This window comes from Thamnophis sirtalis, unplaced genomic scaffold, assembly GCF_051295495.1.
Source record: "Thamnophis sirtalis isolate CommonGarterSnake01/CBP01778 unplaced genomic scaffold, rThaSir2_p1.2 scaffold_7, whole genome shotgun sequence".
NCBI classification, from domain to species: Eukaryota; Metazoa; Chordata; class Lepidosauria; order Squamata; family Natricidae; genus Thamnophis; species Thamnophis sirtalis.
In genome coordinates, this window is record NW_028261387.1 from 87971355 (window position 1) to 87989601 (window position 18247).

Genomic DNA, 18247 nt, shown 5'->3' on the forward strand with positions numbered 1-18247 from the left:
ACTATACTACCATGTTTTTAATACCGGAATCGGACAACTCACCATGGCCAACTCGCCGTGGCCAACCCACGAGACAACTCGCCACAGCCACCTCACCGCGGGACAATTCCACACGGGATACCTCTACGTGATAACTGTTATCTGCCCCTGTTTCTCCAACATTATTTCCCCATGTTTGCGGGGGGAAATGAAAACAATGATGAAGAAACCCATCTTAAAGCTGGACGCTTGAGATCAGGCAGTTTAAATTCTTCCTTTCCAACTCTAGGATTCTATGAGTCTCCTCAGTTCTGGCTGATGAACTTACAAGCTTATTGTCTTCTTCCAATTACTGATTTAAAAACATGTATAAAAGATATAAATGATATAAAGACGTACCTTTACAGCCAAAGTAATTACCGCTCTCCAGATTGAAGTATCCCTCTCGGCAAGCAGAACACTTTTGACCACAAATGTTCGGCTTGCAGAAACAGTGACCATTACCCTAATAGACAGAAAGATTGATTGACTGACTGACTGATTGATTACGGCCTATGACCACACCACATTTTAAAGATGGAAAAAAGCAAGACAAAAATGATGGAAATAAGATCTATTTGTATGAAAAATAAAATTGCATCATATTCAGGTGCGCATAAGTAAGCCACAGGAAAGGTGTCGGCGATCTATTTTTTCATGGTGAAAGAATCCAGGACAAGAAACAATGGATCAAAGTTGCAAGTTGCTTAGATTTCATTTAAATATAAAGGCAACCTTCCTAATAACAATATCTGTTCAACGGTGGACCTACTGAGACTGTGGATTTTCCATCACTGAAATCTGTAGAGATTCTCGGTCATCCAGGTTGTGGTTGCCCCAAAAGTGCTTTTTCGGGAGGCAACAGGACTTTCTTGCTTTTTTTTCTTTTGAAGACATTTTGCTTCTCATCCAAGAAGCCTCTTCAGCTCTGACAGGATAATGAGGAATGGAAAGATTTATATTGCTTGTGGACCTGTCAGAGCTTGGATAAGAAGCTAAACATCTTCAAAAGAAAAAACAAGAAAGTCCAGTTACCTTCTGAAAAAGCAACCCTGACCTGGGTGAATGAGAATCTCTACAGACTTTTAGCTATGCAATTCGGGATGAATTCCCTTTGAATGGTGTGGGAGTAGGAATGGATTTCCAGAGAAAAAAATTGCAGACTAACTGAAGCAGGAGCACCACTCAGTTGACCCTGAGGACACAGGTAAACCTCCAAGTGCTTCAATGGCCCTCTAAAAAGATGCAAATGTCTAGCTGTCTGCAAGGAATATAATTCCTCCCATTCCCCACTATCCTGTCTGATCTGGAGAAGCTTATCAGATGAGAAGCAAAACGTCTTCAAAAGAAAAAAAAAACAAGAAGTTGCCTCCTTTGGGACATCTCTGAAGGTTTTTAAGATGATGAGACAGCCGGATCTCATGGACGGCTTAACTCGTATTTCTACACATTGCAGACAACTGGATAGATAATCTCAGGGAGTGTTGGAAACGAAGCTCATGTGACTGCGGTAGCAACAGCAACGTGGCAGTGCTGTAGCGATCACAGCTTTCCAAAATGTTATTCTCACGGGAATAATAGGTCCCTGCATTCTATAAGTTAGCCCATTTGAAGTCCTTAGTTTCAATAAATCTTGCCTTATGATGCACCGGTTTGTCCAATGGAAAGTTACAAGCAGACGCAAATTTCAACAATATATAGATGATTGTATGAAATTAACTCAGAAAAGTTACTTGTCACCATTTCTTAATTTGCTTGGCTACAAGGTGGGGACAAAAATAAACCCACTGTGCAGACCATTAGAAAGACCGGACCTGGAGTAACTTTTCCCAACCTCCCCATTGTGTTGCACTACTAATCCCATCATTCCCCATCAGCGCACCAAAGAGCAGAGTGAAAGTGGAAGGGCATCAAGATGAGGAAGGCTAGAATAAGATCTACTCCAAAACCTACCTGTTGGCATTCAGCAACGCCTGCCATTGTTCCTATGGTATTGCATTGGCAGCCTGAAGGAAAACACAAAAGAACAACTGGAGAGCCTGTTTATTGGAGAAGCCATAGTAACATTTCTTACAACACATGGATTAAGCCATGACCCATAATGTTAAATTCATCTTCTTTTAACGATCCCCAAATCACTTGCAGGGTGAAGTCTGGGCAATTGAATGCAGCTAGCAGAGTGCTTAATGGCCAGATGCCTTTCCTGTTGCCAATGCGGAGTTTTGTTCAGCAGATATATTCTCATTGTGCCCGAAGAGAGAAATATCTGCCTCTACCTAGGATCAAACTCACAGTCTCCTGATTGTGAGGCAAGAGCTCCACCTCTAGGCCACTGCACCACTCCTACCCATAATGTTAAATTGTCACATCTTAACTAACACAAGACTTGATTATACATGTCCATTACACAATAGAGCTTGGCTGTTTGTTATGTTAGGATTGCTTGGTTTTAATTTCCTGTAACCACTCAGAGTTAATGCTAAGAGATTGGCAGCCAAATAAATTGCTTCAATAAATTAACTGAATAGCCACATCACGATGTTACAACGTGCGGTCTTGATACTCTGAGACCGCCGTTAATACTTTTGCTGCTGGGGGGGTCCATTGAGACCTAAACTGTCCCGTAGAGACGGTGATCAGAAAGACAAAGCCTTGCTGGTCTCAGGGATATCGCAAAATCCCTGATAGACCCAAGGGAAGTGCTTCAAGCCCGCGGTATACAGGCAGCCCCTAGGCTGATGAAATCGGGACGCTCCAGAAGGAAGGAAGTGAAAAGAGAAAGTGAGTCCATCTGGTGAGGTATTTTTCTATTTTGCTAAAGGCTGCCCAAAGAAATGTTTCTTTAAAGCCAAATTAGATCCTTAAACAAAAGAACTGAGCGGCGAAAATAATCCTAATTGGTTCGCTGTGGAAAGTTTTTTTTCCCTTTGTCTTTCTAACTATTTTTTGTGGATTGAAACGTTCTTCATCTCTCCTCTTAAAGTGAACGGATTGCTTTTTTTTTCTGCTTCTTGTTGCTTTATTTTTTTTACTTCTGGATTAAAACCTTCCTTTTTATTTTAAAAATTCTTCCTACTATTTGTTATTAAGCCACACTAAAAGAAATCTAAAGAACTTTGTTTTTTATAGAAGGCGAAAATTAACTGCTACTCGGAGGTCAGAAGCTGGGGTTTTTGAAACAACGTAACTCTCTTCTTATTTGACTTCACTAACTTTGCAGCTGAAGGATTTGCAACTTGTTTACAGAAACTGATAAAGAACCAAGGGCACGAAGTGTTTTCACAGGTGCCTCTGAGAATTATTTTGGCAGGGAAAGAAAGAAAGAAAGAAAGAAAGAAAGAAAGAAAGAAAGAAAGAAAGAAAGAAAGAAAGAAAGAAAGAAAGAAAGAAAGAAAGAAAGAAAGAAAGGGGGGAGAACCCTTCCCCTTTGAAGAGCATAAAAGAACTTGTGTTAAAGTCAATTTCACACGAGCAAACTGGCAGTAGTGCCTGCCGGAACCCATCCATGACGTGAGCCCATTGTGAAATCGATGCCGTGGCTTTATATTTCCATTTATTGCTCTGCGTCCATCATCTGATCGGGACGCAGTCTTGGCATGCTACAGATAGTAGTCGACTTACAGCAATTCGTTTAGTGGCCATTTGAAGTTACAATGGCATTGAAAAAACTGGCTTATGGTCTTTTTTTGAGAATTACAACCGTTGCAGCATTCCCACGGCCAAATGTTCAAAATTCAGACGCTTGGCAATTGATTCATCTTTACGACGGTCGCAGTGCCCAGGGTCATGTGATCCACTTTTGCGACCTTCGGACTAGCCAAGTCAATGGGGAAGCCAGATTCACTTAGCCATCGTGGTACGAACTTAACAACTGCAGTGATTCACTTAACAGCTGTGGCAAGAAAGGTCATAAAATGGGGCAAAACTCACTTTACATGTGTCTCGCTTAGCGACACAAACATTGGATTCAATTGTGGTCATAAGTTGAGTAGTACCTGTAATCCTTTCATCCCTCCTCCCCCACACCATCCAGTCAGAACTGAAGAAGCTTCTTGGAGGAGAAGCGAAATGTCTTCCTCAAGGAAAAAAAACGAAAGTCCAGTTGCCTTTTTGAAAAAGCACCTTTGGGACAACCATGACCTGGATGACTGAGAATCTCTATAGAGCCTTGATGGTAAATTCACTTGTCAGAAGATGGGAGCAAAGAGGCCTGTTCTCCTGGACTTAATCCACACCAACAAGGGATATTTCTTACTTGTGCATCCGAATGGATTCTCTGGAGTCAGGTTCCAGTAAAGAGGTTTGCATTTATCACAAGCTTCACCTTCCACATAGGCCCGACATTCACAGGATCCCTGAGGAACAAATAGGTAAAAGTGAATGAGGAAGAGGCTCGAACGCCATCTGGAAAATACATCAGATGGAAGAGGAAAATATGTATCGTATTTTTCGGAGTATAAGACGCACCAAGGTTTTGAAGAGACAAATAAAAAAAAAGTTTTTGTGTCCCAAAAACCTCCCAAAACGGTTTTCACTTTTTTTTGTTGTTGTTGTTTAAAAGGCATGAATAGCCTTTAGGAGGCTTGTGGAGTGCTCCTGGGAGGTGGGGGGGGGGGTCACAAATAAGCAAAAAACGGCTTGTTTTTCATCAAAAAAATTGCATGCACAGCCCTTAGGAGGCTTATAGAGTGCTCCTGGGGGCTGGGGTGGGGGGCAAAATCGAGGAAAAAAGGGGTCTGTTTTTCACTCATTTCTGCCCTCCCCAGCCCGCAGAAGCTCCCTGAAAGCCTCCTAAAGGCTATGCACGGCCATTTTGGTGAAGGGGTGGGGCTTCAGGAGGCAAAAAATGCTGTATTCAGTGTATAAGATGCACCCAGATTTCCAGCCTCTTTTTGGAAGGAAAAAGGTGTGTCTTAGACTCCGAAAAATACAGTAAATAGAATAACGGAAGGAGGGAAGAGAGGGAAGAGGAGAAGAGAGGAAAGAAGAAAAGGTAAAGGAAAGGAAGAAAGGGAGGGATAGTAAGAGTAGGAGAGCAGGAAGGGAAGGACGAGAGGAAAAGTAAGGGAGAGGAAGGGGAAGAAGAAAAGAGAAAGGACAGGAGGAAAGAAGAAAGTAGAGAAGAAGGGAGGGTAGGAGAAAAGGACAGGGAAGAAGTAAGGGTTGGTGTAAAACAAGATGGATGTACGGGATGGCAGGAAAGCAATCTCAATTAAACTATTAAATCTTTAGGGGAGGAATGGAATTACAAATGTTAAAAGATAATATATAATATTAATATCTATGAGAATGTATATTTGTGAATGTATGTATGAGAACAAAAATAAAACGTTTTTCAAAAAAAAAACGTTTGGGTAACAGTAAGAAGCTGAGTTCAACGTAGAGATCTTATTGACTTCTTTTTTTTCTTCTTTAATCTCTTTTGTTTTAATATATTTTAGACTGTGTTTGTTAAAAAGCTATACCGTGTACGGGCTCTGGGAAGTCGGGGGGGGGGGGAAGGGAGGTGGGGTCTTAGGGGGGGGAGGGGGGAAATATAGTATGTGTTAGATTTTAAAGTAACAAGATTGCACTTGTATACTGTTGCTCTTTAATTCTAGTGTAAAAATAGGACAAGCTGAATATATTGATAGATAGTAGAAATACACCGAAGGGAGGAGTAGAGGGAAAGAAGAAAGAGGGGTAGAGAGGGTGGGAGAGAGGATTGGAGGGAGGATGAGAAGGAAGGGAGGGAGTGTATTGGGAGAGAGGAGTGATAGAGGGGGAGGGGAAGTAGAGTAGAGGGGAATGTTGGAGGGAAGAATGAAAGTTGGAGGGGGGCGAAAGAAAGGGTGTATGATGGGTCGAAGTGGTATATTGGGTTTGTATTTTGGGAGGCATTGTTGACAAGAGGGAGGGCGGTGTTTATTGTTCAATGCTATATGCCCCGGTTATGCACAGTATATATGTGACTGTACGAAATGAAATGAAAATAAAACATATTTACATCAAAAAAACAAACAAACCGTGAATGAGAAAAAGGTTTAGAGATTTGAAAGGAGAATGTGGGGAACGGAAGGATTTTTATTCCTTGCCATGGAGCTGCTCATCTGCGTCCAAGGACGCAAGGAATATAAATCCTTCCATTCCCCACTATCCTGATCAGAGCTGAAGAAGCTTCTCGGATCAGAAGCGAAACCTCTTCAAAAGAAAAAACAAAAAAGTCCAGTTGCCTCCTGAAAAAGCTCAGTTTGGGGCTCCAAATGGACTCTACCGTTAAATGCAAGTTGTATGTTTGTGTGTTTCTTAAACAAATTTATATGTTCGCCCAACTCACAGGTGACCCTGGGCAGTGCTGTACAACATTCAAAGTCCACAACATAAGGATCATAATCCCTGCCCCTTTGTGGCAACAGAAATAAATACAGTCGAATCAACTGGATCAGCTCCATCTCCAATTGTGGCCCCCAGGTCTGCTAACAAAACCTCATCTTCAGGACTTGTCAAAAAACGCAATAGGGTAGGGGGCCAATCATACATTCTGGGGAATGATGTTCCATAGGGAAGGGGTCACCACTGAGAAGCCCCTTTTCTCAGGACCCAGCTGATATACATCCTTCATAGATGGGACCTGCAATATACTGTATTTTTCGGACTATACGACGCACCAGTGTATAAGACGAACCAAGATTTCGCAGAGTTAAGTAAGAAAAAAAAGTTTTTGCCTTCCCTGGGCCCCAGGAGCACTCTGCAAGCTTCAGCACGCCTGGGGGAAGGCAAAAACGCCCCCAATTTTTGCAAAAAACGGGTGAAAAACAGGGGCGTTTTTGCCTTCCTCCAGCCCTGCTGAAGTCTGCAGAGTGCTTCTGGGGGCTGGGGGAAGGCAAAACCCCCTCCACTTGTGTGAAAAACGGCCCATTTTTTGCAAAAATGGAATGCGGGGGGGGGCAGGGGTTTGAGAGGCCAAAAATGACTATATTCGGCATATAAGACGCACCAACATTTCCACACTCTTTTAGGAGGGAAAAAGGTGTGTCTTATGCTCAGAAAAATACGGTACCCTGCTTTCTTGTCCTGGTGGGGCAAGTGGATTTAATGGAAAACAGGTGGTTTTTCAAACAACCTGGTCCCAACCAATGTATCAAACAGCTGTTAACCAGCATCTTGAATTGAATTCTAATGTTATATATATGGATCTCCTGCATGGATTGCCCCTTTATCTGTAACAGGGCAGATGGATAGGGAGCTAACCACCAGATTGCAAGAACACAACTGAGCGGTCAGACGAGGAGTCCCGAAATCATTGGTAGTTTAGAGGATCGGCGGAAGGATGAGGCAGGAGCCAGGACTGGAGATCGCAGAAGAGTTTATTAACAGGTCAGAACTATTTACAGGCGATTCAGCACCTTCCCTGCTTGACAGCTATTTATATGGAGCTGTCAAGCAGGAAAAGCCAATAAGCGCGCCCCTAGCAGCCTGCGCTTAGCCAAGCTGCGCCTTAGCCAATCAGGGCGCAGCTTGGCTAGTTGCTAGCCGCTAGGTCGTAAGTCGAGGACTTTCTGAGTCCTCAACAGGTAGCCTCTCATTGCAATGAACAAGGGCATGCATCAGGGGTGAAATGCTACCGGTTCGACCTAGTTCGCCCAAACTAGTAGTAAAAAAATTCTTTAAAAAGTTTAAAAAAAAAAGTTTCAACATCAGCTGTTTGACAATCAGCTGATCGTTGGAACTTTTTTTTTACTACCAATCAGCTGTGCGGCAATCAGCTGTGTCCGATTGTCTGTGAGGTTCCTGCTTGTTGCAGGGGCCATTTTGTGTGAAGTCCAGCTGCTTTTATATTGCGTGTTAGTCAGTTGTGCAGCAGCGCCCACCTGGTTACATGAACACCAAGCCATGCCTGCTCCACCACATGACCATCAAGCCACGCCCACAGAACCGGTAGGGAAAATTTTTGAATTTCACCACTGACATGCATTCAATTTTACAGCTACTAAGATTGTTGGCCGAGCAGGTACAAAGATAGCCAGGAAAATGATTGGAACCTGGGAAATGGGCCCCTTTTCAGTCAACAGGAATGCTGATTTATCATCAGCTTATCAGATATTTAAGGAGCCGAAGTCTTGGCAGCACAAAAGAAACAACAGCCAATGACCTAAGAGCCAAGGTGGCGCAGTGGTTAAATGCAGCACTGCAGGCTACTGCTAGATCAGCAGGTCAGCGGTTCAAATCTCACCGGCTCAGGGTTGACTCAGCCTTCCATCCTTCCGAGGTGGGTAAAATGAGGACCCAGATTGTTGGGGGCAATATGCTGACTCTCTGTAAACCGCTTAGAGAGGCCTGAAAGGCCTATGAAGCGGTATATAAGTCTACTGCTATTGCTATTGGACATCAGCATACCAGTCAACCAATAGGTAGCCATACCCAACCAGACACCACATAAAAACGACACACAGAATAGCCCAAAGCACACATTATGTTAGAGAGAAGTTCCCTGAGGACCTTCTTGGAAGTCTAAATCTCTGGTCCTGGTGACTGACCTAGATTGGATCCTCCATTTTGAACTGTACCTGCTTGGCAGCCATTTTGTAGCTCCCACAAGAGAGGGAAACCATCTTAAGTTCATTTTGCATTCAGCCCTCAGAGCATGCAATTTAATAACGTATGAATAAGCAAGTATCCAGGCTCAGTTCAGTATTCACAAGACATACCTCAGGTAGAGAATGATCTTCATGTACAAGCCCTGCAGGGTTACAAGATCCCACTGAAACAAATAAACACAGATCAGAGAAGACATTAAAAGAAAGAAAGAAAGCATCCGTTCACACACTGTTCCTAGAAAGGTACATTTGCTATTTATTGCCAAGGACTTGGCAGAATAACTAAGAGTTTACATTAGCTGCCAAGAAGAAAACTGGTTTCAAGGATAAAAAAATATCACATCAAACTAATGCAAAAAGCAAAAAAATAATTATGTGCCAAAAATATTGAACAAAGCGCTCAGCAACCAAAGCGGGGATTTTATGTGGTTTTTAATTTCAGCAATATAGAACAGTGTTTCTCAATCTTGGCAGCCAGAGGTTGGGTGAAGTTCTACTCCCAGAATTCCCCTGCCAGCATGCCAGCTTGAAAATGTGTGGACTTCAACTCCCAGAATTCCCCAACTAGCCTACATAGCATGTTAATGTGTGGACTTCAACTCCCAGAATTCCCCAGCCAGCATGTCAGCTTGAAGGTGTGTGTGGACTTCAACTCCCAGAATTCCCCTGCCAGCATGCGTGCTGGGGAATTCTGGGAGTTAAAGTCCACATATCTTCAAGCTGCCATATTGCAAAACACCACCAAAGCCTATGAATAAATCCATTTTAAAACAAGGTTAGCAACATGGCCTGGTACAGTAATAGCTATTCTAATAGCCCAACATTTAGATTAACCCTGAATCTTGAAACAAGATTTAACCCTGGCAATGTGAAATATATGGAGCGTTGTGATTACCTTGACAGTCTGGGAATCCATAGGCCCCGGAAATGCAGGCATCACAGCGCAGTCCACTTACTCTTGGACGGCAAGTACACTGACCAGTTTCTTGATTGCAGGTGTCATAAAGAGAGCCTTCTATGGAGCAGAGACAAGCTGGGAAAAAATGCAGAAACATCATTCATGCAGTCTAGAGGGGATGCAATCAATTAATCCCATCAATAACATTTTGCAAGCAATTGCAAAATGCATACAAATGAACTTCAAAGACTTTTATCTATCACTGAATTTATTTTGATCCTGTAAAAAAAAATAATAGCAAAGTATTCATACCATAGCAATAGCCCCTCGACTTATATACCGCTTCATAGTGATTTTTAGCCCTTTCTAAGTGGCTTGCAGAGTCAGCCTCTTGCCCCCAACAATCTGGGTCTTCATTTTTACTGACTTCAGAAGGATGGAAGGCTGAATCAACCTTGAGCCAGTCAGGATCGAACTCCTGACTGTGGGCAGAATTAGCCTGCAATACTGTATTCTAACCACTGTGCCACCACCGCTCTTATTATCCTGAAGTTTCTTCGATAAAAAACATATGCCACTTACAGATGTCCTCAACTTACAACCATTCATTCAGTGACTGTTCGAAATTATAGTGGCACTGAAAAAAAATGTCCGATGACCATTTTTCACACGACTGTTGCAGCATCCTCATGGTCAATCCCAGTGGTGGGTTTCAAATTTTTTTAAAACCTCTTCTGTGGGTGTGGCCTGCTTTGTGGGAGTGGCTTGCTGGCCATGTAACCGAGTGGGAGTGGCTTGGCAGTCATGTGACTGGGTGGGCGCGGCCAACTTGTAAAATGTGGTGAAACTCACTTAACAACGCTCTTGCTTAGCAACCAAAATGTTGGCTTAGAAACTCTGGCATTTGAAGCATGTCTTATAGCTGTCAAGTTACAAGACCCTTGCATGCCTAACCCTTTAGGAAAAAAACCCAGGGATGTTCAAACTTGACAGCTTTAAGACTTGTGGACTTCAACTCCCAGAATTCCTCCTCCAGTCATGTTGGCTCAGGAACTCTGGCATTGAAGTGTGCAAGTCTTAAAGCTGTCAAGTTACAAGACCCTTGCACCTCAAATCTTTTAGGGAAAAAAACCCAAGGGTATTCAAACTTGACAGCTTTAAGACTTTAAGGTTTAGATAGGACTCTTAGAGGCGGGCAGGGCGATTGGTGAGCCAGCCAATCAGTGAGAGGTGGGCGGGGCAAGCGTGGTGCGGACGGGCAGGGGTAGGGAGCTGGAACCGGTTCTAAATGGCACGGTGGATTTGTGGAACCTCTTCTATAGAACAGGTTAGAACTGGCAGGAACCCACCCCTGGTCCATCCCCACGGAATCAAAATTTGGATGTTTGGCCTGTATTTATGATGCAGTGGTGGGTTTCAGCTCCCATTGCAACCGGTACACCGCATGCGCACCCACCACCTACAACGCTCCAGCTGCTCGGTGGAGTATCGCGCAGGCGCCGTACACTGTGCCTGCGTGTGCAGACAGCCCGTTTCCTTCAAATACAGGTAAAGGAACGAGGGCGGGCGTGCAGGCCCTCCAAAGCACCGTTCCGGTACAGTGGCTGCTGCTTCCGGCAGTCACCGGTACATGTGTACCAGGGCGTACCGCCTGCAACCCACCACTATTATGATGGTTATAATGTCTTGAGGTCGTGTGACTAAATTTTGTGACATTATCTTAAATTATCTTCTCTTTAAGGGTGTAGTATACTGACAGCAGCAAGAATAACATATGCCCAGAATTGGAAATTAGACAGCATACCCTCTGAAAATTCGATAATTGAAAAAATAATGGACTGCGCGGAAATGGTTAAATTAACTTTTAAACTGCAAGATAAAGAAGATAAAGAACACTATACAGTATGGGATATATGGATGGTATCAGTGGTTAGAGTATAGAAATAATGAATGATAGTAGGGTATATGTTATATAGGTTATAGGAATTATAAATGTGAAGAGGAAATTACAAATGTAAATCGAACGGAAAATATGTAAGATGATAAAGAAAATGGGATATACCGATGTCTTAGGAATGGGAAGAAATGGATGTTGAATTTGGTTTTTATGTTTCGTTTTGTAAAAAGTTTAATAAAAATTATTTATTTAAAAGAGGGTGTAGTAGAGAGATGGCAAACCTTTTCTTATGGCCTGCCAAAATTGGGCGTGTGTCCACTCAATCCCACCCCTTCCCCCCGTGCATGTGCATGCAACCCCTCCCCAGGCTCTAGAGGCTTTCCTAAAGCCTGGGAGGACGAAAACGGTCTCCCCCGGCCTCCTGGACGTCCTCCGGAAGCCGGAAACGTATCATTTCCGAACTTCCGGTTGGTCTGTGGGAGCCGTTTTTCACCCTCCCCAGACTTCAGGAAAGTCTCTGGAGGCTGCGGAGGGTGAAAAACGGCCCCAACAAGCCAACTGGACCGTTCCCAAACTTCCTATAGCAATTCAGACAGGTGGTTCTCCTTAAAAACCTCCAGTGATGAACGCCCACAACTTTTGAAGGCAAGCTGTTCCACAGATTAATTGTCCTTACTGTTAGGAAGTTTCTCCTTAGTTCTAGATTGCTTTTCTCCTTCATTAGTTTCCATCCATTGCTTCTTGCCTTGACTTCTGGCTTTGGAAAATAAGTTGACCCCCTCTTCTTTGAGAGTACCGCCTGTTGTACTTGAGAGACCGCCTGCTGCCAATTACCTCCCATAAACCCGTTAGATCACACAGGGTCTGCCTCCTCCGGGTTCCGTCCACCAGCCAATGCCATCTGGCTACCACCCGGGGGAGGGCCTTCTCTGTAGCAGCTCCGGCCCTTTGGAATGAACTCCCCGCGGAGATTCGGACCCTCACCTCTCTCCAGGCCTTCCGGAAAGCCGTCAAAACCTGGCTGTGCCGGCAGGCCTGGGGTTGATGAGTTCCCCTCCCCTTTCGACTTGTATGGCCGTATGGCTCTTGTGTATTAATTACGTGTATTGTGTTTGTATCCCCTTTTCCCCTTTCTGAGTTGTTCGCCGCCCTGAGTCTCTCCCGGAGAAGGGCGGCATACAAATAAACTAAATCTCAATCTCAATCTTTGTGGCAGCTCCTCAAATACTAGAACATCCTAGTCCTTCTTTTCTCTAGATTGGCCATACCTAATTCCTGCAACTCTTCTTCATATGTTTTTATTTCCAGGCCTTTAATTATCTTAGTTGCTCTTCATCGCGCTTTCCCCCAAGTCTCAACAAAACAAGGATTAAAGTAAATTTTCCTGCCTAGACAGGGGGACAGAGCTCTGTTTTCACTGGAAGACCTGCAAGGTCCCTTCCAACTCTGCTATTGTATTGTATTGTATAATCAGGAAAAAATATAACCTACTGAAAGCTTGTGTAGCAGTGCAGAACATTGCAATATGGAACAATGATCTATTCTCTACATCAGAGAATGTAGGCTGAGACTGACAAGAACCTCACCTGTGCAAGAAGGAAAGCCATAGAAGCCTGGGGCACAGTGGGTGCACCTTTGACCGACATAATTTGAATGGCAGTTGCATTGACCAATGGAGTTGCAATTGCTGTCCACCGAGCCCCGAAGGTCACACGAACAAGCTGCAAGAGGAAGGCACATAAATACATGCTGGGAAGGCGAATCAAATAATAAGAATACACATGTTTTGTTTTATGTCTCTAGTTCAGGGGTATCCGACTCAAGGCCCAGGGGACAGATCTGGCCTGCGGGGTGCTTAGATCTGGCCCGCGGGACCGCCCTGGAAACAGCAAAGGACCCGCCCATGGTACCTCCGCCAGCAAAAACGGAACTCAGTTTGGGAGCGGCCTGCGATGGCCTCCTGCAGCTCTCTGCCAGCAGGAAGCTCTGTTTTTGCTGGTAGAGGGCTGCAGGAGGCCGTCATAGCTGTAAACAAAGCCAGGTGGGCCGTGCGTGGCCTCCCTGAGCTCTGTTTTCACTGATAAAGGGCTGCAGGAAGCAGTTGCGGCTGAAAATGGAGCCCGGGTGGGTTGTTCACGCCCCCCCCCCCGCTTCGATTTTGCTGGCAGAGGGTTGCAGGAGGCTGCCGCAGCCAAAAATGAAGCCTTGATGAGTGATGTCAAACTGGACATGCCAGGGGTGGGTTCTTTCCAATTCTAAGCTCTTCTGTAGAAGACGTTCCACAAATCTACCGTGCTGTTTAGAACCGGTTCCAGCTCCCTCCCCCTGCACGTCCGCACATCATCAAGATGAAGAGCGAGAGGAGGAATTCTGGGAGTTGAAGTCCACAAGTCTTAAAGCTGTCAAGTTTGAACACTCCTGGATTTTTTTCCTAAAGGGTTAGGGGTGCAAGGGTCTTGTAACCTGACAGCTTTAAGACTTGTGTGCTTCAAATGCCAGAGTTTCTGAGCCAACATTTTGGTTGCAAACAAGAGCGTTAAGTGAATTTCACCACATTTGGCCACTCCCACCCGGTCACATGGCCGGCAAGCCACTCCCACAAAGCAGGCCACACCCATCCTGGCCACGCCTACCCCAGCCAAGCCCAAGGTCAAACACAACCCTGATGCAGCCCTCAATGAAATCAAGTTTGACACCCTGCTCTAGAGTAAACCAGGCAATGTAACAAAACTAAGGAGAGTCATCTACTGAAGTATGGAGCACATGGGATGGTTTTGGACCAATCAGTTTCTCTCAGCCTATCCTACTTCACAAAGAAGTTGTTATGGGACACAAGTTTACCTGTAAGCAGGAGGTGGGGATAATATAGTTAGCCCTCGGTTTATGACCAAAACTGAGCACCAAATTTCTAAGCCAGACCGTTGTTAGGTGATTTTTGCCTCATTTTACAACAAGTTGTTAAGTGAATCGCTGCAATAGTTCAGTTACAACACATCTGCTGTGAATCTGGTTTCCCTGTTGGCTTTGCATGTCAGAAGGTCGCAAAAGGTGATCCCGTCACCCTAGATATTGCAACAGTGATAAATATATGCCAGTTACCAAGTGTCCAAATTACAATTATGCGACCAGAGAGATGCTGTGACAGTTGTAAGTGTGAAGACTGGTTGGAAGTAATTTTTTTTGGCACTGTTGTAACTTCAAACGGTCACTAAAAGAAGTGGTCATAAACAGAGGACTTCCCGTAATGTATGGTTTCTATGAATCCTTTATCATACTGATATATTACCTTGGCAGTGAGGGTAGGAATGATATCCAAAACTGCACTGATCACAATGAAGTCCGCCGTATTCAGGTCTGCAGTGGCATTTTCCGGAAGCATCACAGCCGTCGGGCAAGGTCCCAATAGCACTGCAACCACAAACTTTAACAGGAAAAAAAAGAGTTTAGGTTTTAAACCTCATGACCTTAAGTCTTGCAGCCTGTTGGCCTCCGGCTCTTCCAGCAACCAAATCAAAGGAATGGTATTCAGCCAGTTCTCTCCAGTTCGGGTGTCAGAATCTACATGAACTGGCAAAGACATGGTAACAAGATCAGCCAACGTATAGGCATGGCAACTGCCAATGGGAACTATTTGGTGATAGGTAGATGCTCGAGCCTGGGCGTGGCTTACCTCTGTAGCTCTGAGTCTGTGCAAGAGAACCAACCTAGTCTAAGCTCTGAACTCTGAAATGAAAACTGATCTCTTCTTTCTACTAGTTGGAAGATTCTGCTGTTGGTATTGTATATTTATTCATGTGTTACTATGTATATGAAGAAGTTAATGAATCCTGCTGAATCAGTTATCTGTGTGTGCTTTCTGGATTTGATTTTTGCAGCAAACTCTGACATAGGGTTTCGTGCCTGAGCAAAGGTTAGACTAGGAGACATCCAAGGTCCCTTCCAACACTGTTACTCCTCCATATTTGACAACTCACGTTGACAGAGTGGGTAGTTGAAATAGCCAGGAACACAGGAGTTGCATAAGTAGCCTTGAAATCCAATTCGGCACAGACATTGTCCAGTTTCATTGTCGCAGCTGCCTTCATAGAATCCAGGACCTGAGCACTGGCAAGCTGTGAGACAGGAGATTAAACCATAATTACAGACGGCAACAGCCTCTACACAATAGCACTAGCACTTAGACTTACCATATTTTTCAGAGTATAAGATGCATCGGAGTATAAAACACACCAAGATTGTAAAGAGGCGAATATTTTAAAAAAGGTTTTGCACTCTGCAGACCTCCCAAAAAGGTTTCGCAAAAACGAGCCCGTTTTTGTCACAAAAAAGGGGGGGGGATGCATAGCCTTTAGGAGGCTTGTAGAGTGTTCCTGGGGGCTGGTGGGGGGGGCAAAAATGAGCAAAAAATGGCCCATTTTTTTTGCAAAAACAGGCCCATTTTTTGTCAAAAAAGGGCATGCATCACCTTTAGGAGGCTTATACAGTGCTTCTGGGGGCTGGAGGGAAAACAAGCAAAAACGGCTTTTGGGGGCTACCCATTTTAGCTTCCAGGTTGGTGTAGGAAGCCTTCCAGGGCCAAAACAGGACGCGGGGTGATGACACATGTGTCCCCACGCTCTCCATTTTGGCTTCCAGGTTGGTGCAAGTGGCCCAAAATCGTATTTGAGGGGGAGGCCTCACAAGCCCCCTGCCCATGCCCCATTTTCGGCCTGGAAGGCCTCCTGCACCAACTTGAAAGCCAAAAATGGGTGAGGGGGGTTGCATGCACATACGTGGGGGGGAGCGGCTTGGGGAGCTCATGCACACATTGTATTATGGGCGTGGGCACGCACACACACACTTTCAGCAAGGTTACCCATCACTGGACTAGGATTTACTCACGTTGGCAATTTGGTCCATAGTAGCCAGGTACACACTGATCACACTGCGTCCCTTGGAAGTTTGGTTTACACAAACACAAACCAGTCTCAGCATCTTTCCTGCAGGTGTTGCCTCTTGTTCCAGCCACGTTGCAGTCACAATCTGGAAAACAGGTACAAGGGTGGAACTATCAGGCAGGTTTTGTACGAAGCTGAGAAGAATCCTGACCTCTAGTGAAATATCAGGATTCTTTCCTGATTCTATATCCTAAAGAAACCGTCGCTTTTCTAGGTAGCATGAGAATTTCAAAAAAGCAGAAATAAAATCAAAAGCTTACTTATTATCTGCCCAGCTGGAAGGACCTGTTCTCCGGTAGCATTATAAGATAAAACTGAGATCGCTATATGAAGGAAGAGACAACACAAAAATTAATCCTATGTAGTGAGAAAGTTGGTTAGTAGTTAAAACACTAGACTAAAATAAATCTCCATAAACCTGGATGGCCCTTGACTTACAATCCTTTCTTTGGTGACTGAAGTAACAATGGCCCTGAAAAAAAAGACTTATGATCTGTTCTGACCCGGCTCCCAAACACAACAAACCCTCTGTAGTTAAATAAATATTCCCTTTATTAGGAGCACCAGAAGCCCTGGCAAAAAGTCCTTCTCTCTCTCATAGCAGTCTAATAAGTCTGTCCGGCAGGGAGATGGATTCCGTCCCAAGAATCGGCCCATAGATTTCCACTGCTCTCCTCTCCTCTGTCCTCTGAGCATCCGCCCATCAGGCATCGGACCCAGCTGTTCATCCCGTTCCTCATCAGCAACCTCCAGACCTGAAGATTGTTGACTCTCCATCTGAGGGCTGAGGGACGACCCAGACTCCACCTCTGTCTCTCTGTCTCTCTCTCTGCCAGCCCCACTCCCTCTTCCCCCTCAGAGCTCTTGGGTTGCCTTGATGCTGGCCCTGATTCCCTCCTCCTCATCTGATTCGGCTGCTGGAGGGGGCCATAACATGACCCTTTTTCACACTTATGACTGTGGTGACATGATCAAAATTCAGATGCTTGGCAACTGGCTTGTATTTATGACCGTTGCCGTATGCCAAGTCATGCTATCATCTTTTGCAACCTTCTTACAAGCAAAGTCAATGGGGGACCCAAATTTATTTAACAATTGTGGCAAGAAAAGTGGTAAAAAAAAACCAGGCAAAACTCATTTCACAACTGTCATGTGTAGCAACAGACATTTTGGATTCAATGGTGGTTATAAATTTGGTCTACCTTGTAAGCCAGAATATCAGCTACACATTGAAATCCATTATTTCCTTCCATGAAATAGCTTTGCCTCATATTGACCCTCCAGAAAATCTCACAACTTTCTAGCTGATCAGAAAGATTGCAACATCCCAAGAGAGGTAGTGTTGTGTCCCGTCAGCGGCCAGCGGAGATGGCAGCAGATTCGGACAGTGAGGAGATTGGGGAGGAACATGGGCCAGTCCTGGAGTCTGGAGAAGGCTCTGATGAGGGCTCTGTGTTAGAGGCAAAAAAGGGGCCAGAGTCGTATGCCAGTTATCAGCTGCCTTCAGAGTCAGACATCAGTGAGGCAGACAAACAGCTGGAGCCTGTTCCCAGTCGTGACCCGTCAAAAGCGCGGACGGCAAAAGCGCGATCGACAAAATCGCGCCTTTGACGTCATCACAGCGCGACGAAAAAGATCGAAAAATTCAAATAAAAATTAATAAAAATTAAATTAAAGCAAGCCGATTCACATAAAGGTAAGGGTTAGGGTTAGGGTTAGGGTTAGGGTTAGGTTAAGGGTTAGGGTTAGCTTTAGAGCGTTAGCGTTAGCGTTAGGGTTAGGATAAGGGTTAGCATTAGGTTTTTCGTTACTTTAACGGTTAGGTTTAGGGTTAGGTTTAGGGTTAGGTTAAGAGTTAGGTTTAGGGTTAGGTTTAGGGTTAGGTTTGGGGGGCTTAGGGTAAGGTTTTTGCTTTATTTTT

General features: G+C 44.5%; 1 protein-coding gene across 1 annotated transcript in view; it reads right to left on the reverse strand.

Annotated features, from left to right (window-relative positions):
• LAMA5 (laminin subunit alpha 5) overlaps positions 1 to 18247 on the reverse strand; it is a 226944-nt gene that overhangs the window by 107908 nt on the left and 100789 nt on the right. The window contains exons 11-20 of the mRNA XM_087720561.1: positions 16587 to 16649; positions 16271 to 16411; positions 15364 to 15501; positions 14676 to 14810; positions 12976 to 13110; positions 9490 to 9627; positions 8706 to 8758; positions 4274 to 4373; positions 1972 to 2024; positions 379 to 484 (exon numbers count right to left, since the gene is read on the reverse strand). Coding sequence (XP_087576687.1) covers positions 379 to 484; positions 1972 to 2024; positions 4274 to 4373; positions 8706 to 8758; positions 9490 to 9627; positions 12976 to 13110; positions 14676 to 14810; positions 15364 to 15501; positions 16271 to 16411; positions 16587 to 16649 — 1062 coding nt within the window. The remainder of the gene's footprint in view (positions 1 to 378; positions 485 to 1971; positions 2025 to 4273; positions 4374 to 8705; positions 8759 to 9489; positions 9628 to 12975; positions 13111 to 14675; positions 14811 to 15363; positions 15502 to 16270; positions 16412 to 16586; positions 16650 to 18247) is intronic.